The 20,448-nt window shown below is 43.7% G+C and overlaps 1 protein-coding gene across 1 annotated transcript in view; it reads left to right on the forward strand.

The window, feature by feature from the left end:
* The window catches only part of LOC119176619 (uncharacterized), a 62,255-nt gene extending 45,746 nt beyond the window's left edge, over window positions 1-16,509 (forward strand). The window contains exons 6-7 of the mRNA XM_075881174.1: window positions 8,521-8,624; window positions 16,084-16,509. Coding sequence (XP_075737289.1) covers window positions 8,521-8,624; window positions 16,084-16,275 — 296 coding nt within the window. The 3' untranslated portion in view covers window positions 16,276-16,509. The remainder of the gene's footprint in view (window positions 1-8,520; window positions 8,625-16,083) is intronic.
* The last annotated feature ends 3,939 nt before the right edge of the window (window positions 16,510-20,448 follow it).

Raw genomic sequence — 20,448 nt, forward strand, 5'->3', positions numbered from 1 at the left:
TGTTAAAAAAAAAGACCTAATAAAATGCGGCTCTGACTACATGATTGAAAGTTGCTCGGTGCCTTCCTGATGTTGCGTGCTTTCCCGACGCCAAAGTTTGTTGAATAGCAGGGAAGTCAGACACAATAATAGTTGTGTCATAGCACCGAAATATTTATTTCTAGTCCTAAAAATACTATATTTCATTTGATATCACAATATTGTCGTAAGATGCCTGTCGTCATGGCTTAGCTTTTCTCTGGCACCTTTTTTACGTAGCAGATGCAGCTGGATGCATCAATTAAGGCGCGACACCGGAACGCTGCAGTGTTCCTGCTAAGCGTCATTTTGTATTCAGTGTTGAAAATATTTTTATCTGAAAGAAATAAAGAAACACGCAACAAGGTCATTTCGGTGCGAGTATATCGCTTATTTCGAAACAGAGACGACAGTTCCAAACGATCCGTCTTGTGATGATTTATTAGATTCGAAGCACATACAGCTTCTGAAGAGGTTGAAGACAGATCTTCGTTTTACCAGAACTATGACGCAACGTTACTGCGGAAACCATTAATATTAGAAAATTCGTATGAAATGTGTCCGTAGCCCTTTCCTGCAAACGCCTCTAAACTTTTTACGTGGACATCGCTGAGTATGGACTGTCTAACGATATCGCATAGCGGGCACATTCTGGTCCACAATCATATAGTGACGTTCTTTTGCAAGCCTTCCCCGCTTTGAAGATGCGTAACTTTGGCTTTTACTGAAGCGGGGGCACACTTGCCGTCTATATAGATTGTTTTAAGTGTAGAACGAGGTAATAATAAATTAAGTAAAATCGTGCCATCTTTCAATTAGCAATACATATTTCATCAGTTTGTAGTTACTTCACCGCTCGCTTGGACTGACGCTTGTGATAGTGCTTGTTCAATACCGACACCTGCAGTTGATCATTCGTTTCTTCGTTAGGAGACACAAACCGAAAGCAAAGGCAGTATGTTTAGGGGAGCCCTCTCACTATATAGCATTAGTCATTGCAAACTGACAAGCGCAGCACGTTTATCGCATGGTGATGATTGTATCAGCAAATTATCAATTGGTCTCACAGTCCGTAAAAAAGCTGTGATTTCAAATAGAACCGCAGCCCCGCCGTGGTGGTCTAGTGGCTAAATTATTTGGCTGCTGACCAGAAGGTCGCGTGATCGAATCCCGGCTGCGACGGCTGCATTTCTGATGGAGGCGGAAATGTTGTAGGTCCGTGTGCTCAGATTTAGGTGCACGTTAAAGAACCCCAGGTGGTCGAAATTTCCGGAGCTCTCCACTGCGGCGTCTCTCATAATCTTATGGTTGTTTTGAGACGTTAACCCCCCCCCCCCCCCAATGAATCAATCAAATAGAACCGCAAACACTCTTGCTTTCGTGGAAGCCCGGCCACGGCTCGTGCATGTCCTTTACAGAAATAACCAGCCACTTTTTTCGTGACATATGGTCGATTATAATTGATATTAATAATACATGGGTTATTACCTCCGACAACCGAGATATGAATATGAGAAACGCCGTCCGAAAATTTATACCATCTGGTGTTCTTTAACGTGCACTGACATCACATAGTGCACGGGCCTCTACCATTTCACCTCCATGATTTAGAGTTGAAGCAACAGTTTTGCAACCAGATCCATATAACTAGCGAACTCTCGACTGTATTAATGTTCAGCTCAGCACAACAAAAGGTCATCATGGACGAATAAATCGCGTTGACCCATTCTGGTGCATTGCTGAGTATCTCTGTATATAAATATGAAGGAGAACGGAGATTGCCAAGAAGAGGGCTTTGCTTTTTTTATCATAAACACACAAAAAAACGAGTGGACAACGACACCAACGGAACCATACTTCAAGCATTCACTCCACAAAGCAGCCGACCAGCATTTGTATACTGTGCTATCCCTTCTTGATTCGGTCTGCACCTAGCCCTAACTAATCGAATTATACAACTAACTGCATCATGTAAGACCCTCGAACGCGAAAGCAAAGCTTAGGTTATAACATCGGCAGCAGGCGCAGCAACGCTAACGAGTAACCTGCGTGAATGCAAGTGGGCTCTACCATTGCAACGTTAATGCCAACCAGCACACACACACACAAAAATCAGCTTCGCATAACACTGCTACAATAAGGCGGAAGTCATCATGCCTATTTATATGAGGGAGCTATCGGGCGTGCTTATTTAAAAAAAACCATATCCTCTGAGCAAAATGGTAATATAATTTCAACGTTCTACAAAACGGTGGCTCAGCAATTATTGAAAAGTTAGTATTTCAATGCGTTTCCAATGAACTTTCAGTGACGAATATTCAATAGTTCTGAACTCTACTGCTTTATTGACAATTCCAAGAAATGTGCTGTCACAACACATTTCAACACATTAGTCGACATAGAATAAGCCAGTCATATAGAGCCAACGTCTCGGGGTAAAAATTCCTCGGCGCAAAAGCGGCTCTGCGGGCACTCCCTCCCCTATTACATGCAGACTTGGTACGCGAGTCTGCGTATACGTATGACTGTCACTGGGAGGACATGGCACAGTAGCAAACGAATACTACAAAACATTGCGGGCCCCTGATGTGAACGTGCCGCACTCCCAAGCTCGGGTCTAGCTTGGGCGAAGGATTGTGGACGTTATATAGTCTAGAGAGAAGGGAGCGAGCAGCTATATCGAGGCGATGAAGCCCGTTTTCCCGACAGTACGGCAACACAGTATATTAATTCCTTACCCTTTTCCAACAATAACTCGAATAAGTCTTGTCCGAAGATGCCCCCCAGACGGGAAATTGTAATTTAGTGTATACTATAGTCCATAATATAGTTTACGTTTTAACAGTGTCTGGTTAGCATGCGTAGAAGCCCGAGGACGGGGGTTCGATTGCCTATATACTGCCACCACCACTGCGGCGGAACATTGATGGAGAGAAGGCTGGGGAAGATGTAAAGAACATGCGCATACTTAGACTTTGGTTCATGTTAAAGAACCCCAGGTGGTCTCAAAATTAGTTGGAAGTCGCCCTTTTCCCCTTTCTTCTACGCTGGGCCGCAAAATTGTTATGGCTCTGGCACGTAAGAAGCCCGACACTTATTATATTACTGTTAGGCGTAGACTTAAACAATTGTAGAGGTCAGAGAGTGCTGCAGCCTCAAGCAAGAGCTGGAACAAAGTGACCTTGACTTTAGTAATCAAAATCAGTTTATGGTAACAATATACTCAGTAGCCGCGGGTGCGCACAAAATTTCATTCACGAAGAAAGACATCCGGAAAGGAGCGTATGTTAAGAAGTATATATATATATATATATATATATATATATATATATATATATATATATATATATATATATATATATATATATATATATATATATATATATATATATATATATATATATATATTTATTTATTTATTTATTTATTTATTTATTTATTTATTTATTTATTTATTTATTTGTATATATATATACATTGACTTCAGACTAGGTACTATGTTAGCGCTCGCAACGAACTGGGTTTTCCGAATATAGCAGCAGGACAACAACGTTCGTATACGCTACACACTGACTACTTTTAAAGCGGTGTGTGGACGGTCGATTAAGGGCGGCTGTGTTCAGGCTACTTAAGGTGTTTAGTAGACGTAATGCTTACTTCCATTGTTTGTGAACCAGCGAGTGTTCGCACTACCTCGCTCGCTACGAATGCGGGGCTGTTTCTGTGTTCAAACTTATTCTGGAGCTTGACCGAAGGAGCACGCAAGAATTGCGAAATATCTAACAAGCATGTCTAATAAGGCGAAGGATCCACTGAGCATTAACCAGCCGTTGGGGCTCAGCTTGGATTAGAAAACCTGCGTGGGTGCATAAACGACAAAAAAAAAATACACCACGCAGCATCTCTATCGGAAGTTGGGTTTGTGATTCATTAGCTTAGTGTTTTGTTGCAGAAAACCCGATGTCTGTGACATTCTATGGAATGTTGTAGTCAGACGAAAGCAGCGCTTTCATCGTTTTTTTTTTTTTTACAGCATTTGACGGCGTCTGCAAGTGTCTCATCGGACAGCGCACCTATAGCAAACACCGAAACACTTGTTTCGCATTAAAGTCTCGCAAAGTCAGACTTTTCCCGAAAAGTTCTATCCTACAGGTTAGCATTACATATTGTCCCTAGAGAGGGCGTTATTTTCAGCACAACGAGATGTTTCAAGGAAGCCTAGAAAGTATAAGGATTTCACATTTGTTTCGTACCAAGGGTACAACGCATTTATATCATTCCGGTATAATCACGTTCCGCGAGAAGCGTGGGTGCTCAGCGTGGTGAACGAGCTGATCGGCTTTCGAGCGTAAGCGTTCGAAATCTAGCACAACTAAGGAATTTTATTCTAGCTTATACATTCATTTCCTTTTATGTTCGTCGGTCGGTCTAAACAAGCTTACGCATTTAAAAACAAAACAAACAAACGAAGATGCCTATTTTAAGAGGGTACTTCTTAAATGAGTATTTCGTAAGCATGGCGCCGTCTGATATATGCATGCCCCGTTTGCTAGTATAACGAAACATTACAATAGTCCTGGTAATTTATTTTTAATGATTCATTTCAATGACCACATTTTTTTCACGGAGGAGGAAGGGTGTGTCTCCGTACGAGTGTACATATGCCTTTACACTAACTATGCCTATCAAGGAGTTTTTCTTCCTTTATTAACGCAGAAATATGGAGGACGCTCGAAGTTTGCTTGAAGAGCAGATTGCGGTCGCGCAACTTGGCCCGTTCGCGTTGCCCTCTCAATCGGTATAGCCTCAGTTCTGTTCTCGGTGCACGCCGCAACCATTCCACAGAGAACTAAACGTTTGATCGAATAATACTGTCCGTTTAAAACTATCCTGCAATGCGTATACAGCTGCGAAGTGCCGACTACGTCATTATTTATTTCTTGCGAATCAGCAAACTAACCGCTACGCGTCCAAAAGCCACACGCGAACATATGCAGTGGCGCACTCTTACTTATCATTATTATTAAGTATGTCTGAGCGCTTCCTGACGGCCCGGTCTACAAACCATTCACTTGTGGTTCACAGACAAAGCAAAACACGGTCTTCGTCATGCAGTCGCCAAAAGAAAGGCCAGCATATGAAGACAGGCTAGGCAATCCAGCTCTTTTGACCTGCAGGCATGCACGCGCACGCCTACTCGGCAGAATACGAGGGTCAGAGATGAGTGACGTCAAAGGCCATGTCCGCGGAGTAGGGAGCAGGCCTGAATTATTTTTTAGATGGTATCGCCTCAAGCCATGCCTTCAAAGAAAAAAATAGCCGCTTATCTGTGTGTTTCACTGCAAATGTTGTCAAAAAACGATAGTCTTCTGCCGGCCAAGTGGCCATTTATTTTTTGTCTTGCCTCAGACAGTGCCTTCTCTATGTTGGATCGGCCGTGTCTTTTTGGTATTGAGAATTAGAAGAGGGGCTATGGAGTCCATCTGGCAGTGCCGTCGGGAAACATGAGTTTGTGCAGAACGCAGGAGCACAGCCAGGTGGCAGCACCATATCGTCGGCAAAACGCTCTTTTGTGCAAGGCGTCGTGAGGTCATGACGCGCGCTGATGAATGGAAGCATCTTCCTGCCCCTTTGTAATTCCTCACCTTCGAATAGCTTTCAACGCGATCTCTGGTGTGAAGGCAGAGAAAAAGCGCTCAAAACGTGTGACAAATTTGTGTCATGCATTGTAAAAATTTTACGGCAGGCGATTCATGTGGCCATAATCTCATATATTGATGTCATTCAATTTTTACTTGAAAAAGTGTTGTAGGACCCCTTAAAAATCACCTGTGTAACAAAAATATTTCGTAAAAAACTGCAGGAAAGGGAAGATGGAAGCTTGCGATCAAATGAACTCGTAAACAGGGGCTGTCTGCTTGAGATGGTGTCTCGACAGGCAAACTTGTCTTCTTCAAAGCTAAAAGTATTGGAGTTGTATAGGCTTTAAAGCTAGAAGGACTATTAGTTGCGGCCCAAGCATGACGCACACGCACACACACACACACACACACACACACACACACACACACACACACACACAGCCCCGCCGCGGTGGTCTAGTGGCTAAGGTACTCGGCTGCTGACCCGCAGGTCACGGGTTCAAATTCCAGCTGCGGCGGTTGCATTTCTGACGGAGGCGGAAATTTTGTAGGCCCGTGTGCTCAGATTTGGGTGCACGTTAAAGAACCCCAGGTGGTCAAAACTTTCGGAGCCCTCCACTACGGCGTCTCTCATAATCATATGGTGGTTTTGGGACGTTAAACCCCACAAATCAATCAATCGACACACACACACAAACACACACACACACACACACACACACTCTCGTATCGCTACTGCAGATATTCACTACTTTAAAAACCCGGCCATTGTATATCCAACAACCGCAGTGGCGAACACATATCCCATGGATGAACCAAGAAACTAGAGAAAAACTACAATTAGAAAACATCATGGCCACCAGCGATAACCACACCTTACTGTATCGTCAGCGCTTACGCAGGAAATTATACTGCTTTAGGCGACAATGCTATCTATAGCTTGTTTATGCACTTGTTGGCAAGCACATCAGTATGGCCAACATCGACAATTACGTGGATAATTTGTTCCTTGTGTCGATCTAAGACGACGCCAAGCCCAGCTTCTTTGCCTTGTTGTTCTGCTGCCTTAATTCTTTCGTTTAAACTTGCGCTATAGTTTGGCCGCCGAAGTATTTACCACATGAGAACACTCCCGTGTGGGAAATACGCTTCGGGTAAACTGGCACACGTTTAAATGAATGGTTAAGAGAGAACAACAAGGCATGGAAAGCTGCTGCCTGACGGGTTTTTTTTTCCACCACACTCAGATGTCTGGTTGCTGAGCTGAATATTGTTTAAAGCAGAACCTCCATCATAGATCAATATAAGTAAATGATCATTCGCTTGATTGTTGAGGCTGAGTTTATTGACGAACTTGGAAAACTTGGAAACAAGTACAATAACCGAGCCGTTAATCGTGTTGTCGCCTATTAAGAGCTTCATTTTGTGCATAGGTCGTGACATTCTCTAACTGTGCGGTTACCTCTGGAGATTATGACACTTTTGAGTGTTTCTGAGTAGCCATAGCGGCGAGTGAAGGACACCTTTTTTTTCTGCCTGCTGGCATCACGTAGCTCGAGAGGTTACGACCGCGGATGATTAAAACTTCCAGGTTGAAATTCACATATATACCCGATAAAGTCGGCGCGGACTGACCGCCACTTCAGCTGAATTCGTAGAGCATCGGGCACTTCATTCGAATGATGATTGATGATTGATTGATTGATATGTAGGGTTTAACATCCCAAAACCACCGTATGATTATGCTCCAGAAATTTCGACCACTTGCGGTTCTTTAACGTGCACCCAAATCAGAGTACACAGGCCTACACCATTTCCGCCTCCATCGGAAATGCAGCCGCCGCAGCCGGGATTCGATCCCGTGACCTGCGGGTCAGCAGCCCAGTACCTTAGCCACTAGACCACCGCGGCGGGGTCATGTCATTTGAAGGGGCACGTTCTGTCCCTGCTGGTGGCAGGTTGTCTTGTCGTCCATTTTGATATGCTTATATTAATACGAGAATTACTACAAACAGCCTCCCGTATACTTTCTTTGAATTAATTGTCTATTAGTTCTAATTATAGTTGTGGCTAACTAGAACTGAACGAGCCCTCAACTTTCCTTTTCATACTACATACAAGGCTTCGCTTGCTCTCTCTTTTTCGTCTTTTGTTTTTTGTTTGTGTCTTTTTCTTTCTTTTTCTTTATATTTCCTCCCTTTCTTTCTTTCGTTCCTTTGTTCTCTCTATCTCCCTGTAGTTCTCTACGCTTCTATCCTTCTCACTTCTTAACCATAAAAGCTCTGCTTTAAAACTGCTATTATATGTGTGCCACAGAAATGGAACAAATCTCACTACTCAGCAGCCAAGTGCAGTAAAATTTTACAAAGGACACACGGGTGGCAAACACCGGTTGTGAGGGCCGCACGTTTTATCTTCTCCCTTCAACTGGCTGTAGTGAGTGCTTGGGCGGTGAACGAGCAGCTGCTGGTTTTTGGTGATAATCACTTTCTATCTACGAGACATGCCAAACTTTGTGCATAATAGCACGGTTGGAAAATAAAAATGAAACGCCATGTACTCGAAAAGAACCTGTAATAAGGTACATTCTCCAGCGCTATTTATAGCTTGGAGGGACGGCCCACTCGATTAGGAATGAAGTTGCCCGCATCAATGCCACGCTATTCCGCAAAGACAACCACCATTTTTACTGGATAGAAGGAAACTATGGGTTATTCAACATTTAATTGCCCTTTTGTTGATTAATCAGTAAAGCTTCAACGCTAATGAAGCCTAACGAAACTAATTCAAGGATAAACTTTTTTCTCAACTTTCTTTTTAATTATCTGTGCCTTCCTTTCTCTTTCAATGCCCATCACAGTGTACACAGGCTCCGGAGACAAGGTTGCCCGCATGTTCGAAGCCAAATCGGGCACGCTGAAGCGCTCTTTTCGAGGCCATGAGCATGGCGTCGTCTGTATTCAGGTAAGTGCCAAATGCGCCACTAAAACCGATGTTGCATCAAAACAAACGTCGTGCATTTGCCTGCGCAAGGAACTTCAAAATGCTAAAACCTGACAATTTCCTTTGCGCCATTCTTCTCCCTTATTACATCGATTCATTATGAATAAGACTACGCCTACCACTTCCAGGCAAATAATTTAGAGGAAGAAGCTGCAGAAATGCGCCACGTCGGAGCCTCACGTGGCGCTTACAGTGCGCCGTCAGCGTGTATACTAACGAGAAACTAGGGTTTTCAAGCTTTATATGCGTGCTCTCTACGTAGTAAACATGCGCCTCATGATCAGTTAGTGCAGAATTTCCCAGGAACTTATTATACATTCAACTAATCGCATCAGTTTACTGGCCCAGTTTGTTCTGATGGCCCTTACAGCCGAGTGGCGATGGGAGAATAGGGACACTTCGCTTTGAGCTTTGTCACCATTCGACCGACCACAAGGGTATACTCTTGATTTTTTTAAGGGAACAGGGCAAACCCTACACCCGCCATGTATTTTAGGCGAAGTTTATATACTTTTTTCTAAATAACCACAAAATATACAGTAATTATTTTATTACGATTGTTATGATGAGTAATTCCTGTTTTTACTGAAGCAGATTTAACACTGAGAATTGTAATGCTCATTTTTTGTAAGTTTAGTTCAGGAACAATATTATCACTCATAATAGCTATCAGATGTTGTGTCGCAGAATAGCACTTTCTCACACAACAATAATTCTGCTTCAGTATATTCCCCATTACGCCATCTAAATACTGGCCAAAAACTATGATTCTAGTTAGTGTGGTTACTATGAAGAAAGAACATAAGTACAAAAAGCATGTTTTGAGATAGTCTCAATTAAAGTTCAAAATCTACATTATTTCAAAAATACAATGACATAACAGAAAACTAACGGACTTGTCCAATAGGCACTTGCAAGATACATCGATATTTGTTTTTATTTTTGTGTTGAAACGTCTTCCGTGGCGGGCTTCATCTGTCGCGTGCTATGAAGCCGTGTCAGCACAGTATTGTCAACGCAGTTCAAGGGTGCGTAGACCCTGCACTGTGCCGAGCGCTGATAAAATTCTAAATTAGTTCATCACATTCACAAGGGCTATATTTTCATCATGAAAAGTGAACACAGCATCAAGAGTGCATTTTTACAGTGTTTGAAGCTCGAGAAAAACATTTTTCAGAACACACGACAATTCAACGACTCGTTATGGTTTTGAGATTTCCCGCGGAGGCAGTTAGAAAGTAATTCTGGATGCGCTAGTTGCAGATATTTGGGCTTAACAGCCCCAATAACAGACGCTGGAATGTTTTCTTTATGAACGAATTGTTCTTTATTCAAGTGAGCTTTGATGAATTGACAAATTTTCGGAGTCCTTCGAGTAAAGGCCGTTAGATTTATTGGTATTTTTTGACGCCTTGTGAAATTATCTGGACAGAACAGCTTTTCGGATGTCCTCCAAGCTGGCTCTATTTCTTTTAATAATCCAACGATAATATTTTTAGTGCTGCCCAATGATGACAGCACTAAGACGTCCCCGACAAATTATATATTTCCCGACAGAAAGCTTGATGTCTCTGCTTTGTTTCGTTTTCGCAGTTCTAGGCTCATTCTTTTCTGAATGTGCCAAATCCACCCCAGCTTTAAAAATAAAATTGTTTCATATGACTATGATGCTTTAACTGCAAGGAATATCTTGCTACGTAAGTATGGGGGCTTGACAGGCCACTGCACAAGTTTTGAAATATGTGATTTGTTACAGAAACGAAATCGTTCTAAGATAAACAAATGACTTATTTTGGCTCAGAAAAAGCTGCAGATTTCAAATGAAGTAAAAAAAATTAATAATATTTTTGCTTACCCTGTTTTCTTTTTTAAAGGTACAACAAACACAGCGTTCCACCATGCAACCTTTCACTTCTCATTATTCAGGTCTCATTGTTCAGGTGGAGCTTGCCTGTTCAATTAAGTTCATCATCGAAGTGAAAAGAAAAACTGAATAGCCGCTGGAAGTTCTGCTGAATTAACATGAGCACTGCATTGCACACGTAAGCATTCACTGTCAACTTTCGTCACTCCTCATTATATTTGTGTCCCTCCTTGCCCTCACCAGAGTAGTATGCTAAACTCGGGTAACAGATAAAGAAAGTGTGCGTTCGTGCGTTCATGAGTGAGTGAGTGAGAAAGAGCGCGCGCGTGCGCGCGCGCGTGTGTGTGTGTGTGTGTGTGTGTGTGTGTGTGTGTGTGTGTGTGTGTGTGTGCGCGCGCGCACGTGCGCACGCCGTAGGCTATTGGATCAAAGGAAGCTGTCTCCAGGTCTTTTTTCAGAATATCGCTAACACGTGTGTAGGCTGAGAGCACCACAGGACGAGTTTCTTTTTTTCTTAAAATATGTTATCTACGAGAGAACAACGAAACATACATTGTTTTAGTTTAATATATGCTCGAGAGGAAAGCCAGATGATCAAAACGCTGGATATGTTTTGTGGTAAGTCAACAACCCAAACTGTTTGTTTTCTTGTGAGGGTGTTGTTCAGCATGTCGGGGCAAAACGTGTGGTTTCCAGAAACAAATTGAGTTAACGTTTGTTTCGTTGTTGCAGCTGAGGAAGGGAAATCATACTTGCTCCTTTGCAAAGTTACGATCCCGCTCACGATTCCGGCCGTGGGGAACAGCTGGCGTGCACGTTGTGCGGGCCAAGCAGCTTTTTGTGCCGCGTCCGTGGAAACGCTGCCATGCGCCCTTGACTCTTCTTTGGTACAAGGGACCAAAGCAGAGCGTATAACTTAGCACACACGCACAAGACACGAGCGATTTCATGGTGTTCTTGTGGTCCCACTTTTTTTTTCTTTAGCGAAAAAACAACCATTCTTGATTGATCTTTCCACCGCCTGCAACCTGCACATATATATTTTTTCAGGCAACCTCACCTGCACTATCGCATTTCTTTTTCATTACTTTATAAAGTACCAAACTGAATTCAGCGGTGGTGCAGTACTATGATTCGTCATTAAATTACGAGTATTACTTTCTGAACAAAGGCAAGTTTATTGGCCACCACCGCTCTTTGCATACAACCATCCGTCATCTCAAGTTTTTCATCATCCATCATCCATACATAATTCTCAAAGAAAAAAAAAAGAACTAAAAAGCTCATTTATTTCACCCTATTTGCTTTGTATCTGAATGAAAGATTTACATCAACTGAATGTTTTATAACAGGAGTGGCGCCAGTGTGTGAGCAATGCCCTGAAATGAGCCAGTCCTCGAATTTCATTGAAAGACGTTGCTTTCAAAAAATGTGCTTACAAAATCTCATCACAAGCCCTTCTTTTTTTCTGTTTCTCTTCGCAAATTTTCACATATAAAAGCAGCTTATGAAGGTGGTAATTCGACAGCTCATATCTTTAATATCCAGCATTGAAATGTCCTTGATTATGAACATTCTTCGTCGTTATTAAAAAAGAAACTTGCTAGAAGTTGATTTTGCGGTAAGCAGAAAATGAGGCGTTACCTATTGTGAAGTATTTTATGGCTGCACATGCTGGGTCTTAAAGTTCGTGCATAGCACTTCTAAAACTCTTGTATTGATCAAAGAATGGGTGGTTGGCTAAACTTTTCCTGAAAGACGCAACCATAGCGCGTAGTAGTAAGGTATATAGACAAAAAATAACCTCAAAAAACAAAAAAATTTATACGAGACTGTGTTAATGAAACAAAAATAAAGGTGCTAAAGTGATTAAAAACGTACCTCTCCGGTGCACAGCAGTGGCATGAAGGGTGCAAGATAGTACCGAGTCCAAAACTTTCCCCGAAAGCGGAGATTGTACTTGACTCGTACTTGACTCGTTCTTGATTCAAGACAGCCTTGCCGCTCGCCATAAATCGTTCTCGAACTTTCGAACGACTTCAAGGCGACTTGGCTCAATCAAAGCACACAAGTTTCAAGTCAGCTGCGGGGCTAGCTTGAAAGCGACATCATGTGTTATTCCAACATGGCCACCTTTTGAATGGACGTCGCGCGGGGGTTGGCCGCTGTTGGGTTTGCTTGCCACACCTTAAGCGTAGCATTTGTGAGGCGCACTGCCTGTCGAAGATTCCTCTATCCACTTTACGTGACCCAGGAAATTCGATGGAGTTGTACGACGAGGAACAGTTCCACGCTCGATACAGATTCACGAAGAACGCCGTGCGGCAGCTGCTGGCGATGTTGCCGCTCCGTGAAAGTGGGAACAACCGAAGACGGCCTGTGCCTCCAGTGTTACGGCTACTGATGGCGCTCAGGTTTTACGGCGCTGGCACATTCCAAACAGTCACCGGGAATCTTGTCCGCATTCCATAGTCGACAGTATGCCGTGCAGTCTGAAAAGTTACGGTACTCATCGCAAAGCACCTGTACGCGATGCTGGTGCTCTTTCCGCAGCCGGTGGCACTTACTATAGTTATGCGGGACTTTTATGAAATGGCTGAGTTTCCTGGCGTTACAGGATGTCTCGATTGCACAGCCGTGCTTATTAATAGCCCCGGTGGTGAAGACGCCGAATTGTTCCGCAACAGCAAAGGCTATTTCTGTTTGTCTAAAACACGACGACATTTGTCATTGTATCCGTCTCTTTCGGTACAAAATTGACTCAGCGCTGTGTCTGTGTGCCTTATCTATCCTTTCGTTCTGTATAGGGCGCTGTTTTTCGCTCAGACAGGCATCAATTGCAGCACAATGTTAAGAAAAAGTTCACACACAAAAAAAAGAGGTGCCCCTATGACGGGTTTTCAGACCATGAGCCTCCCCCTTGACCATCATGCAGCGAGACATTGCTGCACCCCGCGAGACAAAATTTCGCCGAGAGCAATATCGTGACCCCCACTTTTTCTTTTGTTTACCAAACTTAACAAAAGAATTTGAATAACTTTTCTTTCCTGCACTTGTTGCTTTTTATTTTTTTTTCATATAAAACTGTGACTTAGCCCGCTACAAGCATGTCCACGGGCGAATAGAAAGGCGAATATCTTGAAAATCGCGTTACCTCGCGAGCCAGGTCAGCCAAATACACGCCGTGTCCTTCGATTAAAAAAAAACTAAGAAAGAACCCTACGCGATGCTTGTTTCACCTCCAAACAAGCAAGCGTGGAGAAACGTGCTGCACTTGGGGGGCCACTAAAACCAGCGGGCAACAGATGCTTTACAAACGCAACACTGTGCATCGCTGCGGCGGCGGGCACAACGTGCCACTCGTTAGCCGTAAAATGGCAAAAATATGCTAGTGGCACTTCGCTTTTATAGTTATTTTGATATGTACGATCTTTTTTTTCCTATAACACGGGACTTACACAAACCACCTGATTATTAACCTCGTTACCAGGCGAGCAATTTGTTTCTGCTTTCAAGCTCGTTCTCGACTTGACCAAGCAAGACAGCCTGAGCATCTATAAAACGCGAAGGCTGACTTGGGCGTGCTGAAGTCCGCTGCTTGCTTCAAGCCGACTTACTCAAGGCAAGTCGAAGGCGCCAGCCAATTAACATCTCTGCATTTTGGGGGTTAGGCCCCCAACGTAACCTCGCCTAGCTTAACCGTTCACAGTCGTCGCATAACGCTAGTGCTAGCATATTGTGAGCTGAAACATGTAGGATAACAAAGAAACTACACCCGCCACAGTGGTATAGTGGGTATGATGCACGACTACTGACCCGGAGGTCGTGGGACCCATAGAGTTTCTCACAATACTTAATAGGGGGAACTCTGGCGCTAGTGTCTATGGGAGCTGCAACGCACGACGCTTCAGTGAGCTTGGGAATGATGGGTAGTACACACATTTCTCTAATATTGGTACTTCTGGCCTGCTTTTGGCTCCGTGTGTGTTCATATGGCTTGGAGCTGTTTTCTTACGAAACAAGTATTAGCAAATGTTCAGTGGTTGCGCTTCACAACCTTATTTTTTTAAGCTTATCATTTTGAATCAAGTCATTAAGTTCAAAAGGGTTCATTCTTTCTTTCAAAACAAAACCGTAACCAGCAATAAACGAAGCCGCAAGTAGGATCCACCGCCCGCAAGTACGAAAACTAGGCAAATGTGTGTACCACCCATCATTCCCGTGGTCGCTGAACGATCGCAGCGCCACAGCGCCCTCTAATTAATTTTGGGAAACTCTATGGTGAGACCTAATCACGGCGGCGGCGGCCGCATTTTCGACAAAGGCGAAAACGCTTGAGGTTTGCGTATTCAGATTTAGGTACCCGTTAAGAAACACCAGGCGGTCCGAATTTTGCGGAGCCCTTCATATTGTATCGCTTATAATCACATCATGGTTTCTTGAATTTTAAACACTAATAATCATATTAACAAAGAAACTCCTGAAAGAAGTTAAGGATCCCGCAGCGTGTGATAGAACGGCAAATGATAAGGGTAGCATTCAGGTATCGGAGGCAGCAAATTTGGTGAAAGCACAAGTACGTGTGACTGTTTTTTTTTTTTTCATTTGGCAGTTTGCAAACGAAATTCACTTTGCCTCATAATGCGTAAGATGGATAACTGGTGGTGAAAGAGAGAGAGAGAGAGATAACAACTTTATTCAAAATGCCTGCAAAATCAATTGGGTGGTCAGTTGAAGGGCGAGCATTGCTTCCACAACCCTCAAGTCAGCATTCGTGTGAGCTGCATTCACAGGCATGACTTTCAGAAGCGTCAACGGACGTGCAGATGCGCGTTCCCATAGCAACCAAGTGGTTTTGTGCAATCCAGGGAGCAATGTTAGCGCCGCATTGATGCTTCAGTCTGGGCAGATCAGCCGCGCACTGTTTTTGGCAACGCTTACATGTTGTTAATCTGTGGTAACATGGATAGACTCATGCAAAAATTTTTTGAAGTCCAATAGCTCGCGCTAGTTTCCTAGCCCGAAGCGGTTCGGCGGCTTGGTTGGACTGACTATAGCTGCTCCTCTAATGTGAGACTGAATAGAGCTACGTCCCACCACTCTTCAGTGTTGTCCTTTTTACTGCGTAACGTGGAGCGATGCCCGAGCATAAGATCTATGGTTTCGTCCCATTTATCACATGTTGTATGAGCACAAAACTTGGGATAGACCAGGTTGATTAATAGCGGGATTGGATAGCTTCTTGTTTATAAAAGCTATAGCACAAGGGCCTCAGGGGCATTTGGCTTACTGCGCGGAGAGAGAAGACGTTGGGCAACAAGATTTATGTGCACCAACCAACTAGCGTAGAGTGCTAAGCAGACCGTTGCCGACTTCTATTAACAACTGCACTTCGGCAGAACTTCATCCCAGGATAAGTGCTGCCTAAAAGCAGGCGAAGCTTCCTAAATTAGAGTTCTAATACATCTATCCCCCGTTTTTAATTCGAGGTTCCCGGCGATAAGTCATCACATTTCGGAGCACGACCGTGAATTTGAGTGCAGCGGGCTTTTGCAGGTGGTGAAGGGCAAACTGTTCACCGGTTCGTACGACGGCAGCCTTTTTGTGTGGGACACGACAGGAGTGGTGGACGAGACGGTGTTCGGCGACGAGGTTCTCCCCGAAGAGGACGAAAGTGAACTGCCCGACGACAGCGATGAGGTGAAAAGGGCCGTCAGCTTTCTGGAGCCTTTCATCCACGAAGGCTGACTTCGTCGACCCATGCATCAATATCGATGTCGGCATTTTGATTCAGCCAGATGCCGCTATATATTGTACAGAAATTTTGTCGGAGATTCAAAATATACAAAAACTGAAAATCACGTTCCCGAATAGTCAAAGAGTAAAAAAAAATTGACTGCCAGCTTCGCAAGTAGTTCTGGATGAACCAAGCACTTGCAACCTCTGACAAAGTGCGAAGCGCTCACATGCATTTTCTTTTTTTTTTTTTGTATGACCTTTTTTACCCCTTGCTATTCAATAAATTCATACAAAGCCTATGGTTTGTCATGTGCAGCAGGATTAATTGCATTCAGTATATGTTCTGAAACATGTTGTAGACAATATCTTAAAGAATCACTTTGAGAAAATCCGGTTTCTTAGGATGTTGTTGTTGTTATTATTATTTTCACTTGAACGGTGCATGATTTCAAGTGTGTGCTACACTCTAAACTCTCACTTGCTGGGAGAAAGCACTTTCAATAAATACTCCAACTGCGCACCTGACACCGAAATTTTCCACGGTTAATACATGCAAGAAATACACCGATCGCACTCGAACTAGTTACGTGCAAAAGATGTAAGACAGCAAAATGTTCATCAACAGCACGGTATGTACCACTTTGAGTCTGAAGAGGCAAAGTTATTACGTCTCCACTAATCATTGATGTGCTGCACGAAGGTGAGTCTTCAAGAAGAGAACAGCTATAGCAGAAAAGCGCACATGTTTCAACCGATCATGGACCGGGCGCATGTTTCCACCGGAAATTCTTCAATCGTTGACTGAGTTCGCTCACAGAATAATACGGATCACCGGACAGGCAGACGCTCAACGTTGGGGTGTGGTGAAAAAAAATTCTGCCATGGCCTCACATACGCGACATCCTGAGAGAGTAAGCCTCACTCCTTAGTGCATGTACATTGACATTGTTTTGTTCAAAAAAAAAAGACTTGCGTTATATGCTACTTCACTTAACACAGTCAAAACGCAGGGCTTTGTCACTGCAAATCACGATCGCACACGGTAGATATACGGAGGAGTCAGGCAAGTTCTATTGAAAATGTGATTGGCGCCCCAGTGAAAAAAGGTAGTGCGCAAGTACATGAATGCGCATGCGCACTCATTGCGCCACGGACATTATCTACCCAACCCCCAATGTTTCAACGCTAAATGTGCACTAAACGCAACCCTTTCAGTGCAAGGCAACGCCTTTCTAAATTACGGAGCGAGGCTTGTTTCCTCGGAAGACCGCGTATGCGCAGAGTATGGGCCGTTTTGACGATCTCATAGAGTTTGCAAAAATTAACCAGAGGGCACTCTGGCACTACGATCATTCAACGAGCATGGAAATGACGGGTAGTACACACATTTGCGAAGTCTTCGTACTTGCGGGCGGCGAATCGTACTTGCGGCTTCGTTTGTTGCTGGTTACGGTTTTGTTTTGAAAAAGAGAACAAAACCTTTTGAACTTAGTGACTTGATTCGAAATGGTAAGCCTAAAAGAATAAAGTTGTGAAGCGCAAACGGTGAACATTTGCTCATTTATGTTTTCGTGAAAAAACAGCTCCAAGCCACACGAACACACACGGAGCCAGAAGCAGGCCAGAAGTAGGAAAATTAGACAAATGTGTGTACTACCCATCATTCCCATGCTCGCTGAAGCGCCGTGTGTTGCAGCTCCCCTAGACTCTAGCGCCAGAGTTCCCTGTAGTGTATATTAAGAAACTCTATGGACGATCCTTTTTGGCGACAATCGCGCTTTGCGCGGCGGAAAACATCACTCGTTCAATGAGTGAAGCGATCACTTATCCACCAGCTAATCAGTGCTCACTGAAAGCTATCTCGTGGTGATGCCCCCAAACTACGGCACTACGGCTCTCTAGTTACAAAAGCGCGGCAGCCTGTCCGGTGTTTCGAAATATTTTGTGAGTGCCTATATAATATACAGCACCTGCAATGCACACACAATATACTTGCTGAATCCTGTTGGCCATTCTAAAGCCTAGCCATGTGAAACATTGAGAGAGCTATTTATGTGGGCAAGTGAGAAGTTCAGGGAAAGGTGGAGGTGGGAATTAAAGAAAAATTGTTGAACAAGAAATATCGCTTCCAGAGCAAAAGCTTCGACAGGCGTAGGACTATCTTTCACAAGGTGGCAACTAAAAGCATCAAGTGGAGCAAGTAAGTGCAGAATTTTCGCCGTAGTCAGCAATCCATGGGGATGATCGCGTATGCTTGCACTAGCTGGTGTCCCCTGACTTATTTGTGCTATCAAATTACATGCCAAATAACGCGCAGTTCTTTGTGCGAAAGCAGCGAAGTATGATTAGGAGGCATGACCCTGCAAAAGAATTAGAATTAACTTGAGCAATGGGATACTCTTACCCATATTAATATATAAGTGAAAGAGGGTTTTCTAGCACACAGCCTTAAGAAAGCGGTCACCACGATTTGACCATACGATCGGAGTGTTTCAAAAAACCCTGTCTGAACAACGGTAGGCATAAAAATACCGTAGCAAAATTATTCTTGTGGTTTAGATTGACGTAACCTATAGTCTAAACATTCAAAGCCTTACAATTGTTATGAGAATGCGATTTGAATACTTTCGTATAAGAAACACACATCAAGACAAAAAAATGTGAGAAAAGAGTGCCTTGTGGTGAAGAATCTTTCTGTAATAGGAAAAAACGATAGCTATTTGTCTCAAAAACCAATGACACTTCTCTTGTGACATTTTTACTGACAAGCATTGTACCTTTGCACCCCGAAATTCGGCTTGTTCACATGTGCCTCTGCCTCGTATAATCAATGACGTCACGTCAGCTATAACTGCCAGGCAACTTACGCACTATGACTTTCGCAGAAAACTTTGTGTAGGAATTCATGGTAATCTCTATAGTCAGAATACCAACTTTGTACACATACGTTCTTAAAAAACAAAATCTTTCATGGTATATCGAGAGGATCAGTCGATGATATATGCAAGCCTGGGCTCCCACGTTTGGCCTTCGACATGTATGCATGCACGCACGCTTGACAAAAGTGGGATCGGTGCGTTTCTGACCACGGCATCTTAGCAAAGGAGTACTCCGTGTATGCAACGCACCTGTACGCCCTACGCCAGGAATCGGGAATGTGCAGCCCGCGTGGCAGTATTATGAGGCCCCCCAGAATGACGCCAAACCCTCTCTTCGCTTTGCCGGCAGGCAGTTCTTACCTAAAGTGGGATCTTCACACAAAATAAACATGATTTGTCATCCAGTATTATGTATTAGCGTCCATTCGCCGAATTTTCACGCTTTGCCTTCAAATACCCTTTCGCATACCTCCCCAATTTTTCCGTTTGGCCTCAGGCTATGTAGGCTGTGCGCAACTTGGCCCTCCATCTCAAAATGTTGCCCACCCCTGTTCAATATCTTTTCATCGAGAGACTATAGGACTGTGCCCGTTGGGCGGTGCCTCAGGCGTTTAGACTTTCTACTGAGAGCACGCACTGGATCACTTTTTCGAAATGGCGCTGCAAAGTCGTGCTATGAGTTCGCGCTAATAAAAAAATAAAGCATCAGGAAATCGAAGTTAAACCATGGGCGTCTCTATAACATACCTCGTGACCTACAGTGAGTTTGGCATGTAAAGCCATGTAATTTAATTTACAATGCCAAAATTATGCATTCCAAGATAAATTTCGACTTAGATAAGCACAAAAAGAACAGCAAGCAAACGTGTCAGAGAAGTCTGGTTGGCATGAACGAAAGCTTTACCTCCAGGCATTCAAAAAACGCACAGACGAGCAAACGTACGCCTGAACGATTTAGAAGCCTGGTTGGTGAAGATGCTAGCGTGAAAGTAAGGTGTGAGGCGCAGGTGGCGTTGTGAGAGCCAGACCATCGTTCTTATGCGTGCGCAGCTTCTTGCTTTGCCCGTAGGAGCTAGCGTTCTCTGCTGAGATTCTTGCGTCAAGTGTATGCGGTAATCCGAATAAGGCGCCCCAAACGTGCAAACTTCGTCACCCAGGCAAAGTACGCACGCAAATATGAGACTTGCATTGACTACGAAATGTACAAAATTCTATCCTGAGATTGCGCTTTCGTGTTTGGCAGCAACGCCTACACACGAATAATCCACACATAGCAACTGACAGCATTGAGCGAGTGGCGGAT

Source organism: Rhipicephalus microplus, chromosome X (assembly GCF_043290135.1).
Source record: "Rhipicephalus microplus isolate Deutch F79 chromosome X, USDA_Rmic, whole genome shotgun sequence".
In the NCBI taxonomy this organism is placed as follows: Eukaryota; Metazoa; Arthropoda; class Arachnida; order Ixodida; family Ixodidae; genus Rhipicephalus; species Rhipicephalus microplus.